The following is a 22420-nucleotide window of genomic DNA, read 5'->3' as shown; positions in this document are numbered from 1 at the left end:
AATAATATCTTTGAACGTTCTCTCAAAAAAAAAGGTACTCTGATGTCGTTAGTTTGGATTTTGTAGTCTCGTTCTAGATTAATAATATCTTTGAACTTTCTCTCAAAAAAAAAAAAAAGCAAATGCACAATGTTTTTTTAAAAGGTGTATCAATGAGTTTTTAAAAGGGAGAGGTTTGTATATGGTTTACTCCTTATACTTTAGAAGTAAGATACACCTATAAAATTTACTTAGAGATATCATTTCAATGTCAAAAATTTTATAATGGCTTCACAATCTCTTTTTATCCTCTGTTACAAAATTTTAAATTTGAAAAATGGTATAGATCTAGCCGATCAAGAAACACTTGAAAATCTTGAAAATAAAGATAACTTATTACAAAATGTACTAATTTTTTGGACTTTGAATTTGTTTTTTTCTTTATATCTATTTATCTCAAAGTCGAGATGATCAGTTCGAGGATTCTCCTATGCCTAAATATTCTCCATTATAGGATATTTTAGGTTCACTTTACTTCAATAATATTAGGTTGCAACCTTATATAAATGTTTTTTCATTTTTAAATCTAAACTACCAAACAGACACCCTAAACGATAACCAAATAAGTAAGATTGCAACTTTATATAAACGTTTTTTTCATTTTTAAATATAAACTACCAAACAGACACCCTAAACGACAACCTAATAAGTAAGATAGTTGAGATATATGATATAGAGTGAGAAATACATAAGGAAGATAGTAAAAGGAATATGAGATTTAATAAAGATAAATATGAGAGATATTTTAGGGGAGAAAAAGTAGAGAAGTAAATGAGAACACATCTCCTCGGGTGGACACATGTAAAAAATGCTAAAAATAATAAGAAAATACTCTATTAATAAGAAAATACTCTATTCCTAAAGACAATATAGAGGTAATGATTTCATAAAGAAATAAAGAATAGGCTAGATGGTTGCATCTATTTGTTACGTAGTGTTATGTAAAACGAAAAAATAACAAAGATAATTATGAGTATTATGTAGAAGAAAGAAATAACAAAGATAATTATCTAGAGTGAAAGAAAAGGTGAAAGGTTGCCTCTATATAGTCCGAAAAAGAAAGGGCCAAAGGTTGGAAAAAAGGAACATCGTTGGATCTCCTTATCAACCTAGAGAGAGCCACACACCATTTTCATATGGAAATAAAGATAACTAACCGCATTTTTTATATGCTCTAGAGAGAAAGAAAGGCCTATCTATCAAGGGAGCAGTTTTAGAGTCACACAGGTTTGACGTGAGTTTTCCTTTGATAAACAAGTAAAACTAATTTTCGTGGTCAAATAAAGATATTTGTGAAAACTCTCTTATAATGTTTCGAGTTAAAATAAAAATTTATAGCAAACTCTAAATCCTTAAACTCTATTCCAATTTTCTAATTGAAGTATACTCTATTTCAATTTTCTAATTGAAGTATACTAACCATTAGTTTCTTCCGATGTTTCAATTTAAAGTTAAAATTAATTGCAAGCTATGAATCCTTTTACTCTCTTAATTAATTGTAAGCTTTGAATCTTTTTACTCTCTTCCAATTTTCTATTTGACAGGGAAAATATTATAATTAACTCCCATCCAAGCTCAAATAGATCTTGAACTCCACATTTTTTTTTATTTTGAGAGTAATATTTGATTCTAAAGTTTCCAAATTGAAGTTGAAATTATATTTGGAATAAAGCATTTAAACGGGGCATCTAAGAATACATATTCACATTCAAAGCATGGGCCTAATAACACATAAATAAAATATGTAATAAAAAAGGCATCTTCTACCAAATAAAATGCCATGTTATTTTTTAATATTTATTTCAAATATACAATTTTATAATTAAACTTTTAAAAACTCAAATCCTTTAAAACTATAGGTGATATTAAATGTACTTAAATATTAAAATTAAAAATTAAAAATAAAAATTAATTAGTCAAACAATTTAACTTGAGGATGTTTTTAGTTGCTATAACATAAAACTAATAAAATAATAACAAAGTACTTATGATTTTTTTAAGAATATCACAATGATATATTTCCAATTATAAATATTCCAATATTTATTTATTTTTGTTATAATTTTATTAATATTAATATAGTAATTCATGTATTTCATTTTCAGACGTGGATTTTCATAAAAACTAATTTTCAAGTGGTGAAGTAAAGATATTTGTCACGCCGAAAGGAGATGAAAGATGAAAATATTTACCGTGAAAAAAAATAGAGATCGATTTAACATATATAGGAAAGAATACTTACTATTAGTCTCCTCCAATGTTCCAAGTTCAAGTTAAAATTAATAGTAAGCTTTGAAACTTTTAACTCTTCTAATTTTCTAATTTGAAATGAAAAATATTATGATTAATTCTCATATAAGTTCAAATGGATCTTGAACTCTATAGATTTTTTTTTATGATGTTAAACTTTAAAGTTTGAAAATTGAAGTTAAAATCACATTTGGAATAAAGCATTCACTCGGGGCACTTATGAAGGAGTATTCACATTCAAAGCATGGGCATAATCATACATACGTAAAGTATGCAATAGAAAGGACATCTTTTACAAAATAAAATACCAAAAACTCAAATTCTTAAAGACTACAGGTGATATTAAATATAATAATCTAATAAAATTTACAATTAAAAATTAATAAACTAAATTAACTTGAGGATGTCTTTAGTAGCTATAACATATTACTAATAAAGTAATAACAAAGTAAATATGATTTTCTTCATGAATATCATAGGAGTAATGATCCTATGAGACCCTCACACACTCAGGTGTGTAGGACCCCAAAGGATCACCATTAAATTTGGCACAGATCTCTAAAAAAGTTATCATATAGGTATGAGATTTGACTTTTCTAAAAATTTATGCCAAATTTAATGATGATTCTTTGGGGTCCTACACACATGGGTGCGTGAAGGTCTCATAAATTTTTATTTTCTTTGAGGCAAGAGTTCATTGTAGTAAGACTTGTAAGTGATCGTTGCCAAAAGAAAAGAAAAAGAAAAAAATGGGTGAAAAAGAAAAAAAACAAACAAATATATCCTTCGACAAGATCACATAAGTTTTTCTTTCAATTACCACATTGTTAAGTGGAGACGACGCAAGCTTGAGTGGATCTCCAAATTTGAAAAATAAGAAAAATAAAATCCACTTCAGAAAGAACCTTTTCTCTAGTGACTTAGTCTGTATGCTCCTACGAGAGCATGCGATTTTCTTTATTGTTTGATTAACATGGGCACGTCCTTTTCTTTTGGTAGATAAGAGGTGAAATAAATAAGGAAAATGAAACCCACGAGAATATCTCCTCAACCATATATGGAACTATATTTTTTGTTGATCTAAGGTATTTGTCCTTAACTATAAATATGACCATCTTGCATCAAAAGTAAATAGTCTCATCGCATACAATCCCTTTTAATATTTGGAGGGACATATAAGCTTATCATATTTCTATTTCAAGGAGTAAATTAACATTGGAAGTGTGAGCCATGTCCCCCTAAGTATAGCTTCAAAATTTTGGAGAGAGCTCTATTAGTATAGAAACTTTCAGGGGTATTTATGTCTTTTTATTTTTTCTATATGCTATTTTGACCTCAAATTTTGGGTGTCCAATCCTCTATTAAAGTAGAATTTGTAAAAAATATAAAAACAATATTCTTAATAAAAACAAAAAACAAAAATACCTCTAAAAGCTTCAAGGGATATTTTGGTAATTATATTTTATTGAAAAATTATTTTTAATATTTTGTTGTGGTACACCCCAATAATAAAAAAATTATTTTTAATATTTTTTTGTGGTACACCCCAATGAGTAGATGGCACGTACCAAATTTCATATTCATACAATTTATATAAAATAAATTAAAAATAAAATACTCTGAGACGTCGAATTGAATAGGGTGGCCACTTTATCAAAATTGGACGGTTGAATGGTAAGAGAAGCATAGATCGTCTATACAGTAGGGGAAATATACAAACCTTTCCCTAATTAAAAACCAAGCTACCTGTATTCAACACATATCCTACTGCAAGTAGGCTTACACATGTTCGACAAACACCTCTTCATTGTCTACTACCATGACCGAATCTTCATCACTTCTAACACAAATAAGAGGAACAACAACCTGAAAAAAGATGATTTCCATCTCTACTTCCTGAACCACTTAAAGGCAATGACTATACAAAACAATCAACAAGCAGATACAAGTCTGCAAATTCCAAAGCAGCTAGAAATGGAGCCCAAAAGAATTCGACACTGGCATTGTACTCCTGCAAAGTCAAACACAGTTTTATTGATATTCTTTTATAAGATTTATGCAATGAAATCTAAGCACCATGAAAATCATATAACCCTAGGTTGAATTTGTAATATCCATCATTTTTTTACATCCTATAAAATTATGCGAAAGTACATTGAAAATTTGTTTAAGAAAAAATAGATTATAGAGAGGACATAATGTTTTGGCATATTCAAAGGTCTATATTCAAATAAGCAAAATTTGTAAGTTATATTAACAATGTGCTTTGTGCATCAAGGGGCACACTTGCACATAAGCGTGTTTCGCCGCTGATATATCCATCTTAAAGTGGATGTGGAAAACTGGTGGTCCCACGACAACTTAAAATATATGGTGTTAAAAATACATAAAAATAACGTTGTTTTTGTCTTAAAACTAATTTATTTCTATATTCATGTTCACCAGGGTGGAGATTCTCAATCTCTAATTTTTTGAATCCGAAATCCATTTCTAATATGGATTTTGGACAGAGAACTTATATAAATAAATCAGTAGGTAGACTCATCAAAACCTTATCCTATTAGCAATTATTTACTATTTATGTATTGTGTAAAACAGTAAAGCATGAATTTGTGAATTATTTAAATATTCAATATAACAAAGCTAGAAATTGCTCAAAAAGCATTTTTAATAGAAAAGTCGAATGGTATAGCAACACTAATTATTTATACAACTTTTTAGATTTCTTAAAAATAAAGAAATTATTAATAAATGTGATTGAAATTAAGGGTTCAAAATCTAATACAACCAAAGATTTAAAACCTCTGATTCCCTTTAGGGAAAAGTTTATATAGAGCCGAGGCTCTAAACAATTGAGCCTACCTCAAAGATTCAACTAGAAGAAGTTGTTTTGATGCTCAAATATCCTCAAATTGATCATCTCGACATCAAGATACATGGACATGAGAAAAAAATAGATTTCAAGTTTTGAAAATAGTGTATTTTGTGACGCATTTTTGGACAATCAATTTTCAAGATTTCAAGATTTCAAGATTTCATAGATATGTTGATTGATGTTTTTTTTTTAACCTTCAAATGTTATAAATAAAGATAAAAATATATTTTAAGGCTATCACAAAGATTTCTGATTTTGAAACTACATTTTTCGATACTATTTGAAGGTAGGCTCTAATTTGATTGTTTAGAGCCTAGGTTCTATGAAAACGATACCCTTCTTTTTATATTACCCAAAAACTTTCCTATGCCGGTAGGAGTATTCTATCCATTTACTCCCTTGGGTACTTTAGGAATAACTTTTAGATCTCGAATTTTGGGGATGAAATCTTTCAACGCATAAACAAACCTCAATAAAAAAATTTCTGAACGAAATTCTCTATATACTAGAAAAAATAATGAAAATCATAGACATAATGGAACCTTCTCGTCATTTCAGACAATTTAATCTCAATCTGTTCTAACCAACTTGGTTACTAAAAGAGCATGACTTCCATTTTGACGACCTCTTGAGTTTGGTCATGTTACTTTGAGTTTGACAAAAATTCAGCTTACATTTTTGAAGGAAATCCTGAAAGTTAAAATGTTCTGATCACAAACGTAGGCACCATGTGCATGCAGATCCAAAAATGCTCTAAAACTAATAATGCATTATTCAACTCAATCAAATAAAATTTTACTCCTTGAACACAGTAAGAGCTCCGATTCCTTCCAATTCATGTCTGACATAATTAAGCAGTAGAAATAAAATACGTAAAACGGAGCCAGTTTAACCAACCTCCCCGAATTCTGTCGCTCTATCCATGTTCCTGCATAATGGCACATAAAACTTGAGTATAGAAAGTTCCCTACTCTTCCAAACAGCATATATTTCATTCATTGCTTCTTGAGTTACACCTGCCTTCTTCATTTTAACCCATTTTGCCAATGTCCGAGCTTGATCTCTCAACCTTGTAGAAGAGGCTCTGGTAAGCTCAATTCTGCTTTAGTTGGAGTCTTTTCCTCCTTCACTCTTCGAGAAACAATCTTTTCAGCCAATGTCCATGGCAATATGGTTTTCATACCTTGGTCTTCACTAACAGATACTTCCTTCAATGGTAAATTAAACTTGCCACTATTGAATTTGTGGCCCCCTCACTAAAACTAGATTTAATTTTGCTTGGAATGGCTACTTCATCTGATAAAACAATGTGGTTTTCTTTCTTTTGCTCATTTTCTTCATGAATCTCCTTCAGTTTTGTGATGTTTTCCATAATTAAATGTATTGCATGCTTGCTCCTTCCTCCCCGATCTCCTCCAGTAAGAGCTTTATCATCTGAATTCTTTTCATTACTTTATTTTTTCTACTTTTGGATAAATCCAACACATCGTCAGCAGGCAATAGAAGTGGACCTCTCAGCCATGGAGCAGTATCTTTCTTAGGAAGGAAAGTGTAGGTAACACTTGTTGCCACTTCTTATTTTCGGGGTTTCCTAAGCCCTTTGATGGGCCCTTTGATAGTGGTGAATTTGCCATTGGGTCGGATAAGTTATGCGGTTTTTGCCATGGGAGCTCTGAAATAGTGTCATTTTCATTAAATGGAAGGTTCATTTCAAACTGGTTTTTAGGTATTGGTTTGAGGGAAAGTAGCATATTAACGGTAGAAGTTGGTGTGGCACCATTGAAATAAGAGTCTTTGCAAGGTGGGCCGTGCAAATAGTTCCGCTCACGCCATGGAAACAGTGAACCAGAGCTACTTTCCTTAAATGGAAGTTTCTTCCACCAGATTATTGGGTACTTCATCGAGGGGAAGCTGCACATTACCATTTGAACAAGATACTGTACCATTTTTAGTATCAATTTCACCTAAAATAGACCTAGCAACTGAACTTAAACGTTTGGGGTTTCTGAAACTGTTTTGGGATGGTAAATTTGCAGAAATGGAAATGTTCATGAGAATACCTGGAGCGAGTCCATGCTTTGAAGGAAAGGCTTAATTGGTATCTAGAGAAACCAGTGAAGAATTCAGGGCCTGAAGAAAAATTGAAGCCATTAAAGAAAGATTCAAGGAATTCACAAAGCTCTTACCGGATATCCAAGGAAAGAAGGGCATGCAAAGCTATATCATCATTTTTCTAGGGGAAATTCTATCAAAAGGGTGTCTCAGAAACCACTCCCGTAAGCCGGGGCGTATACTAATATCCCGTGAGAGCAGATTGTATAGTGCTCCCTCGGGCACAGGACTAACTAAGAAGATTTTTTTGTATGAAATTTTGGGAATGACATCATATAAATGGGCAAATTAGATAACAATCCGTGTATCAATAGAAGTCTACCTCCCAAAATAAGTGCTTCGTCATCCATAAGTCCAGTTTGAATTGTGCACTCTGAATAACTAGGCTCCAGATTGGTTTCAGTAGTTTAGAATCTGAAATCTGAATCCCTAAGTACTTAATAGGAAAGGTTTCCACTTTACAATCCATAATAATAGCCCCCTTTTTCATTATTTCTGGTGAACAGCCGATCCCTACTATGGAGGTCTTCCCAAACTTTACTTTTATACCCAACACCATTTCACAACACCGAAGCATTCATTTCATATGGTCCACTTCTTGCACCTCTGCTCCACAAAACAACAATGTATCATCCGCATACTGTAAATGTGAAATGATCAAATCATCCTTATCAACAATTCTGATGCCATTAAAGTGATTACTTGATACAATATTAGAGATAATGAGACTGAAAGCTTATGCAACTATGGTAAAAAGAAAAGGGGAAAGTGGATCACCCTCTTGCAATCCCCTTGTAGCTGCAAAGAAACCTTTAGGACTTCCATTAACTAAAACTGAGAATAAAGCACTAGAAATATATCCCTTGATCCAGGATCTCTACTTTTCCCCAAATCTCATACACCTCATAATCTTCATCAGTACTGCCCATTCTACCTTATCATACACTTTCTCCATATCTAATTTTAGCACAATTTTTAGCCTTCTACTTGTCTTCCTCGAATGAACGCATTTTTGAGTTATTAGAATACCATCCCTAATCACTCGATCCTTAATAAAAGCAGTTTGTGGCCCTGAAATAACATATTTTAACACCGTCTTTAGCCTTTCGGCCAAGATCTTAGATATGATCTTATATAAGCTAGTTAGAAGACTAATTGGCCTAACATCCGAGATTCCAAAATGAAAGATATAACAGCCCTTGTCGGTAGGGTTGTTACTTGTGGGGCAGCAAGGGCTTGTCGTCTTTGCATATGTTGCTTCTCTTATACCAGCCTCTGTTTGATCAGATGCTTAAGAATATGAAAGGTGCTTCTTGCTTGGAGGACGCCTTTTTACCTACAACGCTTTCATCACTGCTGCTAAATCGTTTCTGGCCTTTGAAACTACTGGCGATACTACCACTCAAAGGAGAGAGATCGTTGCTTTTCTTGCTCAGACCTCAAAGGAGAATATCGGTATGCAAATCTCTCCTACCTCTCTATCTCTTGAGGTGCTTTGTTGTTGCATTTCCTTCTTTGTCTGTCTTTTTTGTTCTTCAGTTTTGGCGAATATAAAAGCAATTTGGAATGTCTAGGTGGATGGGCAAGTGCACCTGATGGGCCTTACGCTTGGGGCTACTACTTTGGGAATGAGAAAGGAGGAGGTGATTACTGTATGGTTAGCATTCAGTGGCCTTGTGCTGCAGGGAAAAAATATTTCGACCGAGGACCCATTCAAATCGCACAGTAATCCTCTCTCTTTCTCTCTCTTCAGCATGTATTTTCTAATCAAAATTCGGATGAAATTCCTAAAGAAGAATGTCTCACATGGGTTGGGGCCTTAGTGGTAGCATCACCGAGCCCCATGACTGAGGTCTCAAACTCCATTCTCACCAAAAGGTTGGGGCTTTAGCAATAGTTTAGCGACTGTTAGAATTTGTGGGAGTATAGAATGGAGAGAGAACACAATATTTATGTGGTTCAGGCGGTTCTTGCCGAAGCCTTACGTCCACGGATCTAAAGCCCCAACTGACTACATCTTCATTATATTGGATGAATCTTTCCATCAAAGAGTACTACCTCTATATATCGAAGATAATTATACAACTAGAAGAGATAATTATGATATGATAACTATCTTCAAGATTCCTAACATTATCAAGAGATATATACATATATATCCATAATGATGCATATCAATATGAACCAGAGTACTACCTCTATATATAGAGGACAATTACACAACTAGAAGAGATAAATATGATATGATAACTATCTTCAAGATACCTAACCTTATCAAGAGATATATACATATACATCCATAATAATGTATATCAATATGAACCCGAGATATCCATAATGATGTATATCAAAAAAACAACCTTTCTTGGGCTCTTTACTTTCTTCTTTGAAGATCTCCTCTCTTCAGAGGCTTCTTTGAAGATCTCCTCTCTTCATAGGCTTCTTCGAAGATCTCTCTCTTCAGAGAACCCGAGATATCCATAATGATGTATATAAAAAAACAACCTTTCTTGGGCTCTTTACTTTCTTCTTTGAAGATCTCCTCTCTTCAGAGGCTTCTTTGAAGATCTCCTCTCTTCAGAGGCTTCTTTGAAGATCTCTCTCTTCAGAGATTTCGCTGAAGATCTCTCTCTTCAGAGGCTTCTCTGAAGATCTCTTTTTTTAGAGGCTTTTTTTCTTTCTAGAGGCTTTCTCTCTCTAAAAGAAAAGGAATTTTATTTCTCTCTCTTTGGAACATCCGAGATCGAGTGATCATCACACAGGATGGAGCAACGGAAAACTCCATCATCAAACAAGATCAAGGAACGAAAAACTTGATCATCAACTAGGATCGAGAAATTTGATCATCTTCATCGCCTCATCTGGAGACGGAACTCTTGATCAACAACCAAAACTGTGAAATTCGATCATCTTCATCTCCTCATCTAGAGACAGAACTCTTGATCATCAACCATAACTTCTCTTTGCATAATAATTGGACTGATCCAGAATCTGGATTTTCGATCATCTTCATCTCCTCATCTCATATTCTCCATATCTTCTATACTCTCCCCCTCAAGTTGGGTGTGGATGCGAAGAAACACCCAATTTGCAAAATACAATATATTTTTTTGTTCTTTTGAGTACAATCATATAAAAAAAAAATGCCAATGAAATTGGGCTTCTCGACAATAGCCCACATCTTAAGAAAATACCACCCATTTTTTTTTTTCTTCTCTACTGCTTCAATTTTTTTGGTAAATCTCCACGAGCTTCAAGCTGCTTCCGATCAAAGACCTTCCCTTCCAAGATATTTCGAGAACGTCTGGAATTGGTGGGTAAGAGAGAGAATTCAAGGGGGGAAGATTGCCCCTTCATGAGTGATCAAAACCCGGAAACCTTATTGGGTTTTTCCAACTAAATGGAAAGATCAAGACCCATTACAGTTTCAATGATTTAGAGAGAGAAAATAAAACCGATGATATGAAAGGGTGAGTCCTCTCAAAAGGAATAACAGAAGAAAGGCTGACTAGTTTCCTCAATGGCCAAAGGAAAGGGTAGGAACAAACTCCCTCAATTCCTCGAAAAATCTTCAGAGAAAAATGCCTCTTTTCGAGCAAGTTTTGAAAAAATGTAGGGCATGTGCACCCTATCAAATAAGAAAATACCAGCAAGGTCTTTAACCAGAGTCTGGACAACCAAAGATAGAAACAACAGTCGAGTTAGAGGAAAATCCTGTGCAATCTGAGGGCAAAAATCTTCCTGTAGGGAATGACCTTTTCATGTGCTGAATTGATGAATTAAAGGAGCTGGATGAGTTGGATCCAGAAGATCCAACAGATGGCAACAATTTGGACTTTCCATGTGCTAAGGACACCCTGTGAGCCACTTCCCGAGTCAACATTGGAGGTGCAAGATGAGTGGGTCGAGGTTTCCTAATGGCTAGTTTCTTGAGAACTTAGACCCAAGATTCAAAAACTTCTTAATGAGTCTCTATCACAGGATCTTCAGGCAAAGAAGCTTGTCGAAAAGGAAAACTAGTTCTTGGTGGGCAACCAGTGCTCTCGCGATAGGCACATATGAACTAACTCACAGGCACATGAGCAGAAGAAGAAGGTACGAGGTCAACAAGAAGAATGCTCTGATACCATGTTAGAATTTGTGGGAGCATAGAATGGAGAGAGAACACAACATTTACGTGGTTCAAACGGTTTAGGCCGAAGTTTTACTTCTACAAATCCAAAGCCCCAACCAGCTACATCTTCATTATATTGGATGAATCTTTACATCAAAGAGTACTACCTCTATATATAGAGGACAATTACAAAACTAGAGGAGATAAATATGGTATGATAACTATCTTCAAGATATTTAACCTTATTAAGAGATATATACATATACATCCATAATGATGTATATCAATGTAAACCCGAGATATCCATATCCTAATAGCGACAAAGCCCCCAGTTAAAGGTCTTGACTTCTATCCTCATTAATGGATTAAAAAATAGACACTTCAAAAATTGGTAGCGGCTCGTCATCTCCACTGAATTACATAAAAAAGAAAGTTGCCATGACCTTTGAAACTAAATCAATCTAATTTCAATAATATATTAGTGTAAGACTCCCAAACAATCTTTCGCCCTCCTTAATTACTTTTATCCAATGGTTTAAAAAATGGATCGGTGACCCGGATCGGGCTTCTAAAAAATCGATCCGGATCGGAGAATCGATGATCCGGATTCGGAATCGGGTGAATCGGTCAGAATAAAGCTTAAAAAAAATCTGAAAAAATTATTAAACTTCATTATAAATATTGTTTTTTAGGAATTCAATAAGAAATGAGGGTACTCCATTAAGAATTTTCATGTTTTTGAATGAATATGCGAATATTGATATGTTCTGTCCCTGCATGAACCGCCATTCAGCATTTAATTTACATCACACAAAAGGATAAATATAGAATTATCATGGAATAAGTATATCAACATACATGGACTACAATAAAGCATAAAATTAGTAACATATGATCTAAAAATAAAATGATAGACGACGTTATTGTTCTTCTTGGTCACGTTGGTGCCATTGATTGAATTTGTTTAACAATTCATTGAATCGATCTAAAAACGAATCATCGATATTAGCAGGCGTCTGACTATTCCCAAATCCCTGAGTGTTAGTGTTTTGTTGTGTTCCCAATCTAAAATCCCCGAAGATTGTTCATCCTTCATGCTCACCTGCACTGTTGTGCTCATCCCTACACTGTTGCTGTTGGGACTCGATATGTGAATAATATGGCTGGGATAGGGTGGCCTCAGAATCATCATCTCTCTCATTTTCTCTTTGAATAATATGGATTAAAAAATAATAATAACAAATTTTAAAAAAAATCAATCATAGATTAAAAAAAAAAACATCACAAATTTTCAAAAAATTCTATCATGGATTACAAAAAAAAATTCGATCATGGATTAAAAAAAAAAATCACAAAGTTTCAAAAAATTCTATCATGGCTCACAAAAAAAAATTCGATCATGGATTAAAAAAAAAAAATCACAAATTTTCAAATAATTCAATCATGGATTACAAAAAATTCGATCATGGATTACATAAAATTCGATCATGGATTACAAAAAAAAACAAAAAAAAAAATCAAAAAATTCAATCGTGGATTACAAAAAAAGAAAAAAACAATTCGATCATGAATTACAAAAAATTCAATCATGGATTACAAAAAACTCTATCATGGGTTACAAAAAAAACAAAAAACAAAAAATTCGATCATGGAGTACAAAAAAAAAAACAAACATTTCGATCATGGATTACAAAAAAGAAACAAACATTTCAATCATGTATTACAAAACATTCGATCATGGATTACAAAAAATTCTATCATGGGTTACAAAAAAAACAAAAAAACAAAAAAACAAAAAATTCGATCATGGATTACAAGAAAAAAAAAAAAAACATTTCGATCATGGATTACAAAAAATTCGATCATGGATTACAAAAAATTCTATCATGGGTTACAAAAAAAAAACAGAAAACAAAAAATTTGATCATGGATTACAAAAAAAAAAAAACAATTCGATCATGGATTACAAAAAAATCGATCAAGTATTACAAAAAAATCTATCATGGATTACAAAAAAAAAAAAAAAAAAAAAAAAAAAAAAAAAAAAAAAAAAAAAAAAAAAAAAAGTTCGGTACGGGACTCGCCGATTCACTGTACGGACTCGCCGATTCCGTACAGTGAATCGGCGAGTCACTGTACAGAATCGTCCGGTTCTCTCTAGAACCGGGCGGTTCTCTCTAGAACCGGGCAGTTCTCTCTAGAACCGGGCGATTCCCATTTTTTTCGCTGATTCGACCCGTCCATGGCGATTTTCGAGTCGAACCGGGCGAGTCTGGTTCGACTCGGCGGTTTTTTAAACACTGCTTTTAGCCTTTCCTAATTAAAATTTGGCTTCATATTTGTCCATATCTCAATAATGAATTATGATTTCCCCAATTCATTTGTAACGACTTCAATGATAAGTGTAGCTCATGCATTGCACAAATCATTAGGCTCACAACAAAAGGATGGTATTGTTCTTCAATGTGGGGCAACAACTATAACTATGGGCCGGCGGGAAAAGCAATTGGCTTTGATGGCGTCAACAACCCGGACTTAAGTCGCCAGCAATGCTGTCATCTCATTCATTCAAGACAGCTTTTTGGTTTTGGATGACTCCACAACTCGCCCAAGCCCTCGGCCCACCATGTGATCACTGGTCGTTGGACACCGTCAGCAACAGACCTTTCCGCTGGCCGGCTCCCTGGCTACGTTGTCATCACCAAAATTATCAATGGTGGCATGGAGTGTGGCCACGGCAGTGATACTCGGGTGGCCGACCGCATTGGCTTCTACAGGCGTTATTGTGATCACCTTGCAGTCCCCTATGAAAACAACCTCAACTGCTACAATCAGAGGCCTTTCAATAGTTAGAATAAAATCAGCTATAACCAGAGGCCTTTTAATAGTTAGAATAAGATCAGACTTTGCTCATTGTAATTATAGATATGCAAGAAATAACAAGGAAATAAAGTCCTTAACTCTCAAAGAAAGATCTATGTGATCTTTTATCGAGAATAATATATATATATATATATATATATATATATATATATATATATATATAGAAGAAAATACTATGCAATGCCTATAGGCGAAAATGAACAGTGATTTCGCCTACTCCCATCACCGTCCAAAGTTCATTGCGTGATCACGATTGTCAGGTAGTGTTTTATTTTTCATTTTTTTTCTAAAAATCAGAATGACTTGAAACTTTGATCGTATATTCATCAAAAATAGGGGAATCTTCAAAAATTATTAAAACAAATATTTTATGTGAAAAATATTGACCAAAATACCCCTAAAAAGTTTCAGGGGTATTTTAATCAATTTATTTTTTACGGATAATTTGTTTTATATTTTTATTAGGTGCGCCTCAATAAGATGTACATATCCTCCAAATTTTACGTCATTCCAATTTTTTAAAAAAAAATGAAAAAAAAAATACTATCGGACAATCGTAACCGTGCGATGAAATTTAGACGATGATGAGGGTAGGTGAAATTACTATTTATTTTTCGCCTATAGGCCCTGCAAACAATTTTTCATATATATATATATATATATATATATATATATATATATATATATATATATATATATATATATATATATATATATATATATATTATCACCGAAAAAGATCACTTACAGATGATCTTATTACAACAACATATACTTCAAAATAAAATCAATATGGCAATAAAACCAAGTTATTAAAACTTAATGCCATTGGAATAACTACCCACTATGCTTGAGAATAAAAAATAAGATTGCAAGAAATAAAAGAAAAGAGTGTCGGAGATTACCTCAACTGGGCTTATTACACCCTACACCGAGTCACCACCATCTAATGGCGTGGGAGCGATGATCTTGCTTCAATATCACACTGGGAAAGCAAATTTCGGCCAAGTACACGAATAGAACATGAACCCCTTTGATCACAAACTCAAACCATATGTGAATTCCCATAGCAACCTAGTTTGAGAGATATGGATTCTCTTTTGCTAACCCTAAAATCCTTAGCCATAAATCCATAGTTTCGACATGGGAGAGAGAAGAAATTCATAGCCAAAACCCTTAGCTCATTTTTACAATGTGGGAGAGAGAGAGATCAAACATGAGAGAGAGAAAAAGATAAGGTATGTAGATATTTTGGGTTGAGACAATCCCTTTTTTATATGCTTGAACAATATTAGGGTTTCTTAGAGTTTTCCATGGCTTGCATCTTCTTTTGAGATTGAACATGAACTGTCAATCAAGGGTGACTTATGGGGTGACAGATCTGAGTCATCCATTCCATAGATGGGCCATCAACATTATAGAATGTGCATTAACCATTATCCCCATTTTCTAAATTATTTTCCCATCAATAGAAAATAAATTAAATTAATTTTAATTAAATATTGTACATTCCATAAAATAACACATCTCTACACATATTTTCCATAAAATCTATCAAAGATATATCAAGTCAATATCTACTTCTGTATTAAGTCAATATATGGTTAATACATACTCAATCCATAATTTGACCACGTGTCATAATTTAAAGTTACCAAAACATAAGGTCACATGAATCACAAAACAAAACTTTCTATAAAATAGAAAGTAGTAAGAGGTGGGGCGTGCCACCCATGGGAGGCACATGTGGGCCCCACCTTCTAAAAACATGGTGGGCCAATGTGCACAATGGGCACCCCATGATTAATTTTTTTATGCATTTAAAATTAACAAAATAATTTCTAATGCATATTAAAACATTATAAAATCAATATCTTTAATTTTATAAATCCAAAAATTATAAATAAAATATCTAAAGGTTCATAAAAATTCAAATAATAATTCTAAAATAATCATTATCATAAAACAAACACAATCAATTAATTTGATGGGAAATTGATCCATATGGTTTAGGAATTAAATCAACAATCATGGGCACTCTACCTTCAACTGTAGACTACGGACCACACTTGCTTTATCAGACCGACCTAGTGTTTCTCATGACCCAAAGTCTAAGTAAGGGCTCATTAATGGGTCACCAAAGTCTGGCCGATGAACCAAGGGGTCGCAATCCCAGTCTATGGATTATAGGTCCTCCCTTAGAGACGAGTCAAAGTCACCAAGACCTGATGTGACTACAGCTCTATGGTGCATAGGGGGATCTCTCGCATATGCATATGCTTTACCTTAAAATGTCAATTTTTTGTTTTTCCGAACGATCTATCGATATGTATGTCGTGTGATGGCACATGGATGAGGTTTTGGCTCTCGTCTCTATAAGGTTTTGGCTCTCGTCTCTATACGCCATCGTTACACACAAGGGTCACACAATCCCTCGACTCACTTATCCGAGCATGTTCTTCGACCTTATTAAAGGCTAACCCATGAACTATCTTCGGTTTGTTCTTCATACGCAGGTAATATGGGTTTTCTCCAACCGATTAGCCTAAATCGTCAAACACAATCCGGTATTTACAAACATCGTTTGCATGGTATGGCCCACGAAGGACCACACTCTCACTGAGTTCATGTTCTACAATATCATTTCATTTTACAAATACTCATAAGGCCTTTAAAGGACACATAAACCCAACATCTCCCACTTGGCTTTTGACGGCCTTACAATCTTTTTTTCTCACTTTCTCTCATCAACATCTCTCTCTCTCTCTTAAATACAATATCTCCCTCAAGCATTTTTCACTTATTCTCTCTCAATACATTAATAATGGCTTTTGCTATCAATCTTTTTACAAAAGGACTTATAGAGGTAACATATTTTTCTTTTTGCTGTTCGGATCTCATCCCAAAAGTGATCGTAGTCCATTTTTTATATCGCATCGTGAATCACGGACCTATTATCGCAGAAGATCATTATGTATCATCATCGCATGGGGTCATATGTTCCTGGGCTCAAAGGAGTTCTTCAAACAAACTGCTCCCTTTTGTAGCCATACATCCGGTGCTGCACATCAAGGTTTTATGGGTGAACAACATTATAGTCAGTTGTTCCAGCTGGCTTGCCAAATACTAGAAGGTGCACCCACTGAAATATTTAGTTTATCTTGATCTCAATCTTTCTCAATCTCACATCATTCTTCAGGGGATAGAAACATGATTTTATATGCTTGGAGCTCTTATGGAATCGTAACTCTTTTGACACGCATATCACTATCGTCTTGTCGTAGAAAATCCTTACTCCCTCACAACGCACAGGGTGAAGGTCAAGTCGATTAATAAATTACTGCCTCCTTGGCCGCCAAACAGCATGCCACGTACTTTGCCACCATGCTGAACAATTCTACCACATCCTGTTTCTTTTATTTCCAAGAAACTGTACCCCCTCTAAACATGAACACATATCTAGATTTAGAGTTCGCATCATCTGGATCTGTGAGATAGCTTGCGCCTGTATATCTGAATATCCAAGCAGTTAAAATAAACATTGGACCGTAGCAGCTCCCACTCAATTATTGCTCATACAATATATATATATTCTCAACATTCTTATGCTTATATCATGAGGTAGCATAGCAATTTTCATGCTATAAGTAATTTAGCGCCCGTTGGTTTCACAATATGCAAAACCTTCCTGAACTACAAAGGTTCAACGACACTAGTCATCTTGGTAGTAAATCCATACAAACCAAGTTATCTAATCAATACAACATGTGTCAAGAAAACCTAACAAGAGGACATTCCTTCAACATTTCTTATGGTTCAAGGTCTTAGGTAATCGAGAATTCTAAATAATTAGAAACATGGGTTAAGGCATATGAGTATTTAAAAAACAGTATATGACAGTTTTTCTTCCAATTTTATAAATACCTTCAAGACACAATATATATATATATATATATATATATATATATATATATATATATATACATTCATAAGTAATAGTTAGATAATAGTGTGACAGTTTAAAATGACTTTTCATAAAGACTTAGTGGATCTTGCAACACTATTCGGTTTTTTTAAAGCCATATTCATAGAATTAAGTTTTTCTCAAATAATCCATTTTAATTTTAACATACATGCTTAGCCTTCATAATTATTTTATCGCATTCACCTTTAATTTCCTACCAAGTCAAATTCATGGCCACAACAATAAATCATAAATACCATCTTATAATTTATCCAAAATAAAGCATGACTAAAGAATGATTATTAAAGCCTTAATAAAATACTTTCTTTTTGGCAAGTATGGAGATTTTATCAAAAGATTATCATCACATGCAATACATCATATTATAAATATTATTGGGAGGATGGTCACTAAGACCAAATTCCATCAAAACAATCTCTTCATGCTTACATATTTGAATGAGCCACACCCATCTCTCATGTTTCATACTTAAGCATAAAGCCATCGATCAAACCACATCTCCATGTGTATCACTACCTTAAGTAGTTCATACTCCAGTACAAAGAGACATAAAAAAAAAGAAACACACGGTCTTCAAAACCGACTCTTTCAAGTTTGTTAGCACCTATCACCTAATATCCATACACTCCATACATATTCATAAAACAATTAGCCAAAAACCAAAGAAGTATATGAAATTTAAAATAAAAGGGTTACTAAATCATCTTTTCTTATATGATCTTAACATGTAATATAGGATAAATTTCATACCTCAAAACTGTGTAGTGTGGTACTTGGGCTTTCTTGATTCTTTGCTCTTACTTGCTTTTGCGATCTTGGAAGAGCATGCAACTAATGGAGAATATATTGATCATCAGTTTCACATGTCACGAAGTGTTCATCTCTTCAGCACTTGGAATCTTCATTTCTCACACCGCGAAGAAATAATCTTCTTCATCCCATCATTTCAAACATCGCAAATTCGATTCTCCGACTAATTTTTAGCGTTTCTTTGCTACCACCAAGTCTATCTATATATCTATTCATCTCGAAGAAACCAAGATGCTTTTATAGTTATCGTTTTTTTCTTCTTTCTTATATTTCCATATCGAATATTCTTCATATAGAGTGTCACATCTCGCCAACTCTATATTACATCTCTCTCAAGTTTTATTATGATAAAACATACTCATGACACACTATAATGAGCCCTAAAAAGGTCTCCATAATTAAGAATCCAAAGATGTGCCTTAACATGCCACATCTTTCAATTTACTGCACATGAAAACATGAGCATCCCATGACAAAAATATGATATCTGCCAACTCATGAAAAGTTTATCTCCGAATCTGTTTGAGTATTGAAATAGACTAAAAAATATAAAATATTACTCAATTTCATTCCTAAATCATACCATTTAGTGAGTCTTCGTTTTAGTGACATTTAGGTCGCAATGCAATTTTCTTAGCAGAAAATCAGGTTGAGCATCTTTCAATAAAAAAAATTGTTTATCTCAATTTTCAAAGAATTTCTTCATGTAATCTTTAGTGTTGAAAACTAGACTCAAAATCAAATCACAACATCATAGTTTGAATCTCAAATAATATTTTTCTTCAGATAAATAAATAAGTGACACTCACGTCACAAAATAAATCATACTGTAGAATTCAAGGATGAACACTATCTAATAAAATTGTATTTTCTCTTTACTCTCATGGAGTTTCCATTTCAAACCAATTTTGTTTGAAATTAGACACATAATGATAATACATGTCTTTTCATAAGCCTCATATGACTCTGTTAAGTAGGCTTGGTAAATATAGTTATTCATGTCTCAATGAAGAGCATAGAAAATTATAGAATATTTAGGATGACTTCTCTTCTATCCAAAATTTTTATTCCTCTCTTCCCATAGATATTTCTCTTTTAAATAAACCTCATTAGAAAATAGACAAATAATTGAGGTCTAAAAATTTAGTGTAGACCATAAAACATTATGTTAAGTATATAAATAAAATCATGACTTCTAAGTTATGGAAATTGTTTTCGTTGCAGAAAACAACACTTACGTATCCTTCAATAAATTGATCATATCTTTCAAACCACAAGTAATTTCTTAATGAAACTTTTTTTGTTTGAAAGTAGACTCAAGTTTATGAGTCATAGTCCAATTTCAGCTAGAAATAAAATCATATAATTGGTAGTAAAAGTCACGGAACTCAATGGACATTTCTTGGATTTTGTAGGGTCAGAACTGATACCCTTCATTGTTGAGTCCAGAACACTCAATTCTCATAGGATCTCCCACTCAAATTTTGCAAGTAGATCCTACTCTTAAAGACATAAAATATCACTGAAGTATGCAATAGAAAAATACATCATTATATTTTTCATAGCACTACTCCAAAATACCCAAGAATACTCATTATGCAGAGTGATTTTTCGGTTTAGAATATTACAATAATTCTTAACCATGTGTGTATTTCTTGACCACAAATGTTATTAGCTTTCTTATATCTCATTCCCAATTTTGATTTAAACTCAATAAAGAGAAAAGGCAACTAATGGCATCAAGTATCAATAGATCTGATACCAATGAAAGAAAGACCTATATGATCTTTTATCGGGGAATAATATATATATATATATATATATATATATATATATATATATATATATATATATATATATATATATATATATATATATATATATTTATTTATTTATTTATTTATTTTTTTATATCACCCCTTTGTTTGGCAAAAGATCACTTATAGGTGGTCTTATTACAACAACATATACTTCAAAATAAAATCAACATGGCAATAAAACCAATAGCTTAGAATATAATGCTATTGAAATAACTATGCACTATGTTTGAGAATAAAAAATAAGATTGCAAGAAATAAAAGAAAAGAATGCCGGAGATTACCTCAACCGGGCTTATTACACTCCACCTCGAGTTACCACGATCTGATGGCGTGGGATCGATGATCTTGTTTCAATCTCAAACTGAGAAAGCAAATTTCGACCAAGCTACACCAATGGAACATAAACCCCTTTGATCACAAACTCAAAACCTATGTGAATTCACATAGCAACCTAGTTTGAGAGAGATGGATTCTCTTTTTGCTAACCCTAAAACCCTTAGCCATAAATCTATAGTTGAAAGATGGGAGAGACAAGAACTCAATAGCCTAAACCCTTAGCCCCTTTCACAATGTGGGATAGAGAGATCAAACATGAGAGAGATAAACTTTTTTAAGATAGAGCAAAAAGATAAGGTGTGTAGAGATTTTGGGTAAAGATAATCCCTTTTTTATAGGCTTGAACAATATTAAGATTTTTTAAGGTTTTTCTTGGCTTATCTTTTCTTGTGAGATTGAACATGGACCGTCGATCAAGGGTAACTTGTGGGTTGAGAGATCTGAACCATCCATTTTATAGATGGGTCATCAACATTATGGTAGGGGCATGAACCATTATCCCCCTTTCGTAGACCATTTTTCCATCAAAAGAAAATAAGTTAAATTAATTTTAATTAAATATTGTACATTCTATAAAATACTACATCTCTACACATATTTTCTATAAAATCTATCAAAGATATATCAAATCAATATCTACTTCCATATTAAGTCAATATATGGTCAATACATACTCAATCTATAACTTGACCACATGTCACAATTTAAAATTAACAAAACATAACGCCACAGGGACCACAAATAAAACTTTCCATAAAATAGAAAGTAGTAAGAGGTGGGGCGTGCCACCCATGGGAGGCACATGTGGGCCCCACCTTCTAGAAACATTGTGGGCCCATATACACAATGGACCCCCATGATTATTATTTTTTATGCATTTAAAATTAAACAAATAATTTCTAATGAATATTAAAACATTGTAAAATTAATATCTTTAATTTTATAAATCAAAAAATTATAAATAAAATATCGAAAGGTTCATAAAAATTCAAACAATAATTTTAAAATAATCCTTATCATAAAACAAACACAATTAAATTAATTTGATAGGAAATTGATCCATATGGTTTAAGAATTGAATCGACAATCATGCGGCACTCCATTTTCAATTGTGGACTACAGACCACACTTGCTTTATCAAACCGACTAAGTGTTTCTCATGACCCACAGTCCAAGCAGGGGCTCATTAGTGGATC

General features: G+C 33.1%; 1 protein-coding gene, 1 long non-coding RNA gene and 1 pseudogene across 4 annotated transcripts; 1 reads left to right on the top strand and 2 right to left on the bottom strand.

Moving 5' to 3' along the window:
• Nucleotides 1-4016: 4016 nt before the first annotated feature.
• Nucleotides 4017-7896, bottom strand: LOC110007242 (uncharacterized). Of its 3 annotated transcripts, XR_016048198.1 has the most exons (4): nt 7351-7486; nt 7225-7266; nt 6062-7075; nt 4017-4300 (listed from the first exon to the last, which is right to left on the bottom strand). XR_016048198.1 is itself a non-coding variant. In XM_020667088.2 (3 exons), exons 1-3 carry the CDS (start codon nt 7624-7626, stop codon nt 6679-6681), a joined length of 495 nt encoding a protein of 164 aa, XP_020522747.1. In that variant the 5' UTR covers nt 7627-7896; the 3' UTR covers nt 5938-6678. The 3 variants fall into 3 exon arrangements, 1 of the variants encoding a protein (XP_020522747.1); XR_002280912.2 differs by lacking the exon at nt 4017-4300 and having other exon boundaries at nt 5938-7075; XM_020667088.2 differs by lacking the exons at nt 4017-4300; nt 7351-7486 and adding an exon at nt 7599-7896 and having other exon boundaries at nt 5938-7075; nt 7225-7294.
• Nucleotides 7897-7929: 33 nt separating this feature from the next.
• On the top strand, nt 7930-14307 carry LOC105420626 (chitinase 1-like; annotated as a pseudogene).
• A 2713-nt stretch (nt 14308-17020) lies between these two features.
• LOC148779077 (uncharacterized) lies at nt 17021-19429 on the bottom strand. Its single transcript, XR_016048197.1, has 2 exons — nt 19009-19429; nt 17021-17786 (listed from the first exon to the last, which is right to left on the bottom strand). It is a non-coding gene; the product is annotated as an uncharacterized LOC148779077 (long non-coding RNA).
• Between the last annotated feature and the right edge of the window lie 2991 nt (nt 19430-22420).

This window comes from Amborella trichopoda, chromosome 13 (genome assembly GCF_054954075.1).
Source record: "Amborella trichopoda isolate Santa Cruz 75 chromosome 13, AtrichopodaSantaCruz75HAP2 v2.0, whole genome shotgun sequence".
Lineage (NCBI taxonomy): Eukaryota > Viridiplantae > Streptophyta > Magnoliopsida > Amborellales > Amborellaceae > Amborella > Amborella trichopoda.
Note: the sequence above shows the minus strand (reverse complement) of the source record. Positions and strands in the feature narration are given on the sequence as shown.

Excerpts from the sequence above, each read along its gene's own strand:
- LOC110007242 (XM_020667088.2), bottom strand. The coding sequence starts at position 7,626 with ATGGATGACGAAGCACTTATTTTGGGAG. Across the intron at positions 7,295-7,598 it reads CGAAGCACTTATTTTGGGAG|GCCCTGAATTCTTCACTGGT; the intron begins GTAGACTTCTAT and ends ATTTTTCTTCAG. Across the intron at positions 7,076-7,224 it reads AAAGCATGGACTCGCTCCAG|CTTCCCCTCGATGAAGTACC; the intron begins GTATTCTCATGA and ends GGTAATGTGCAG.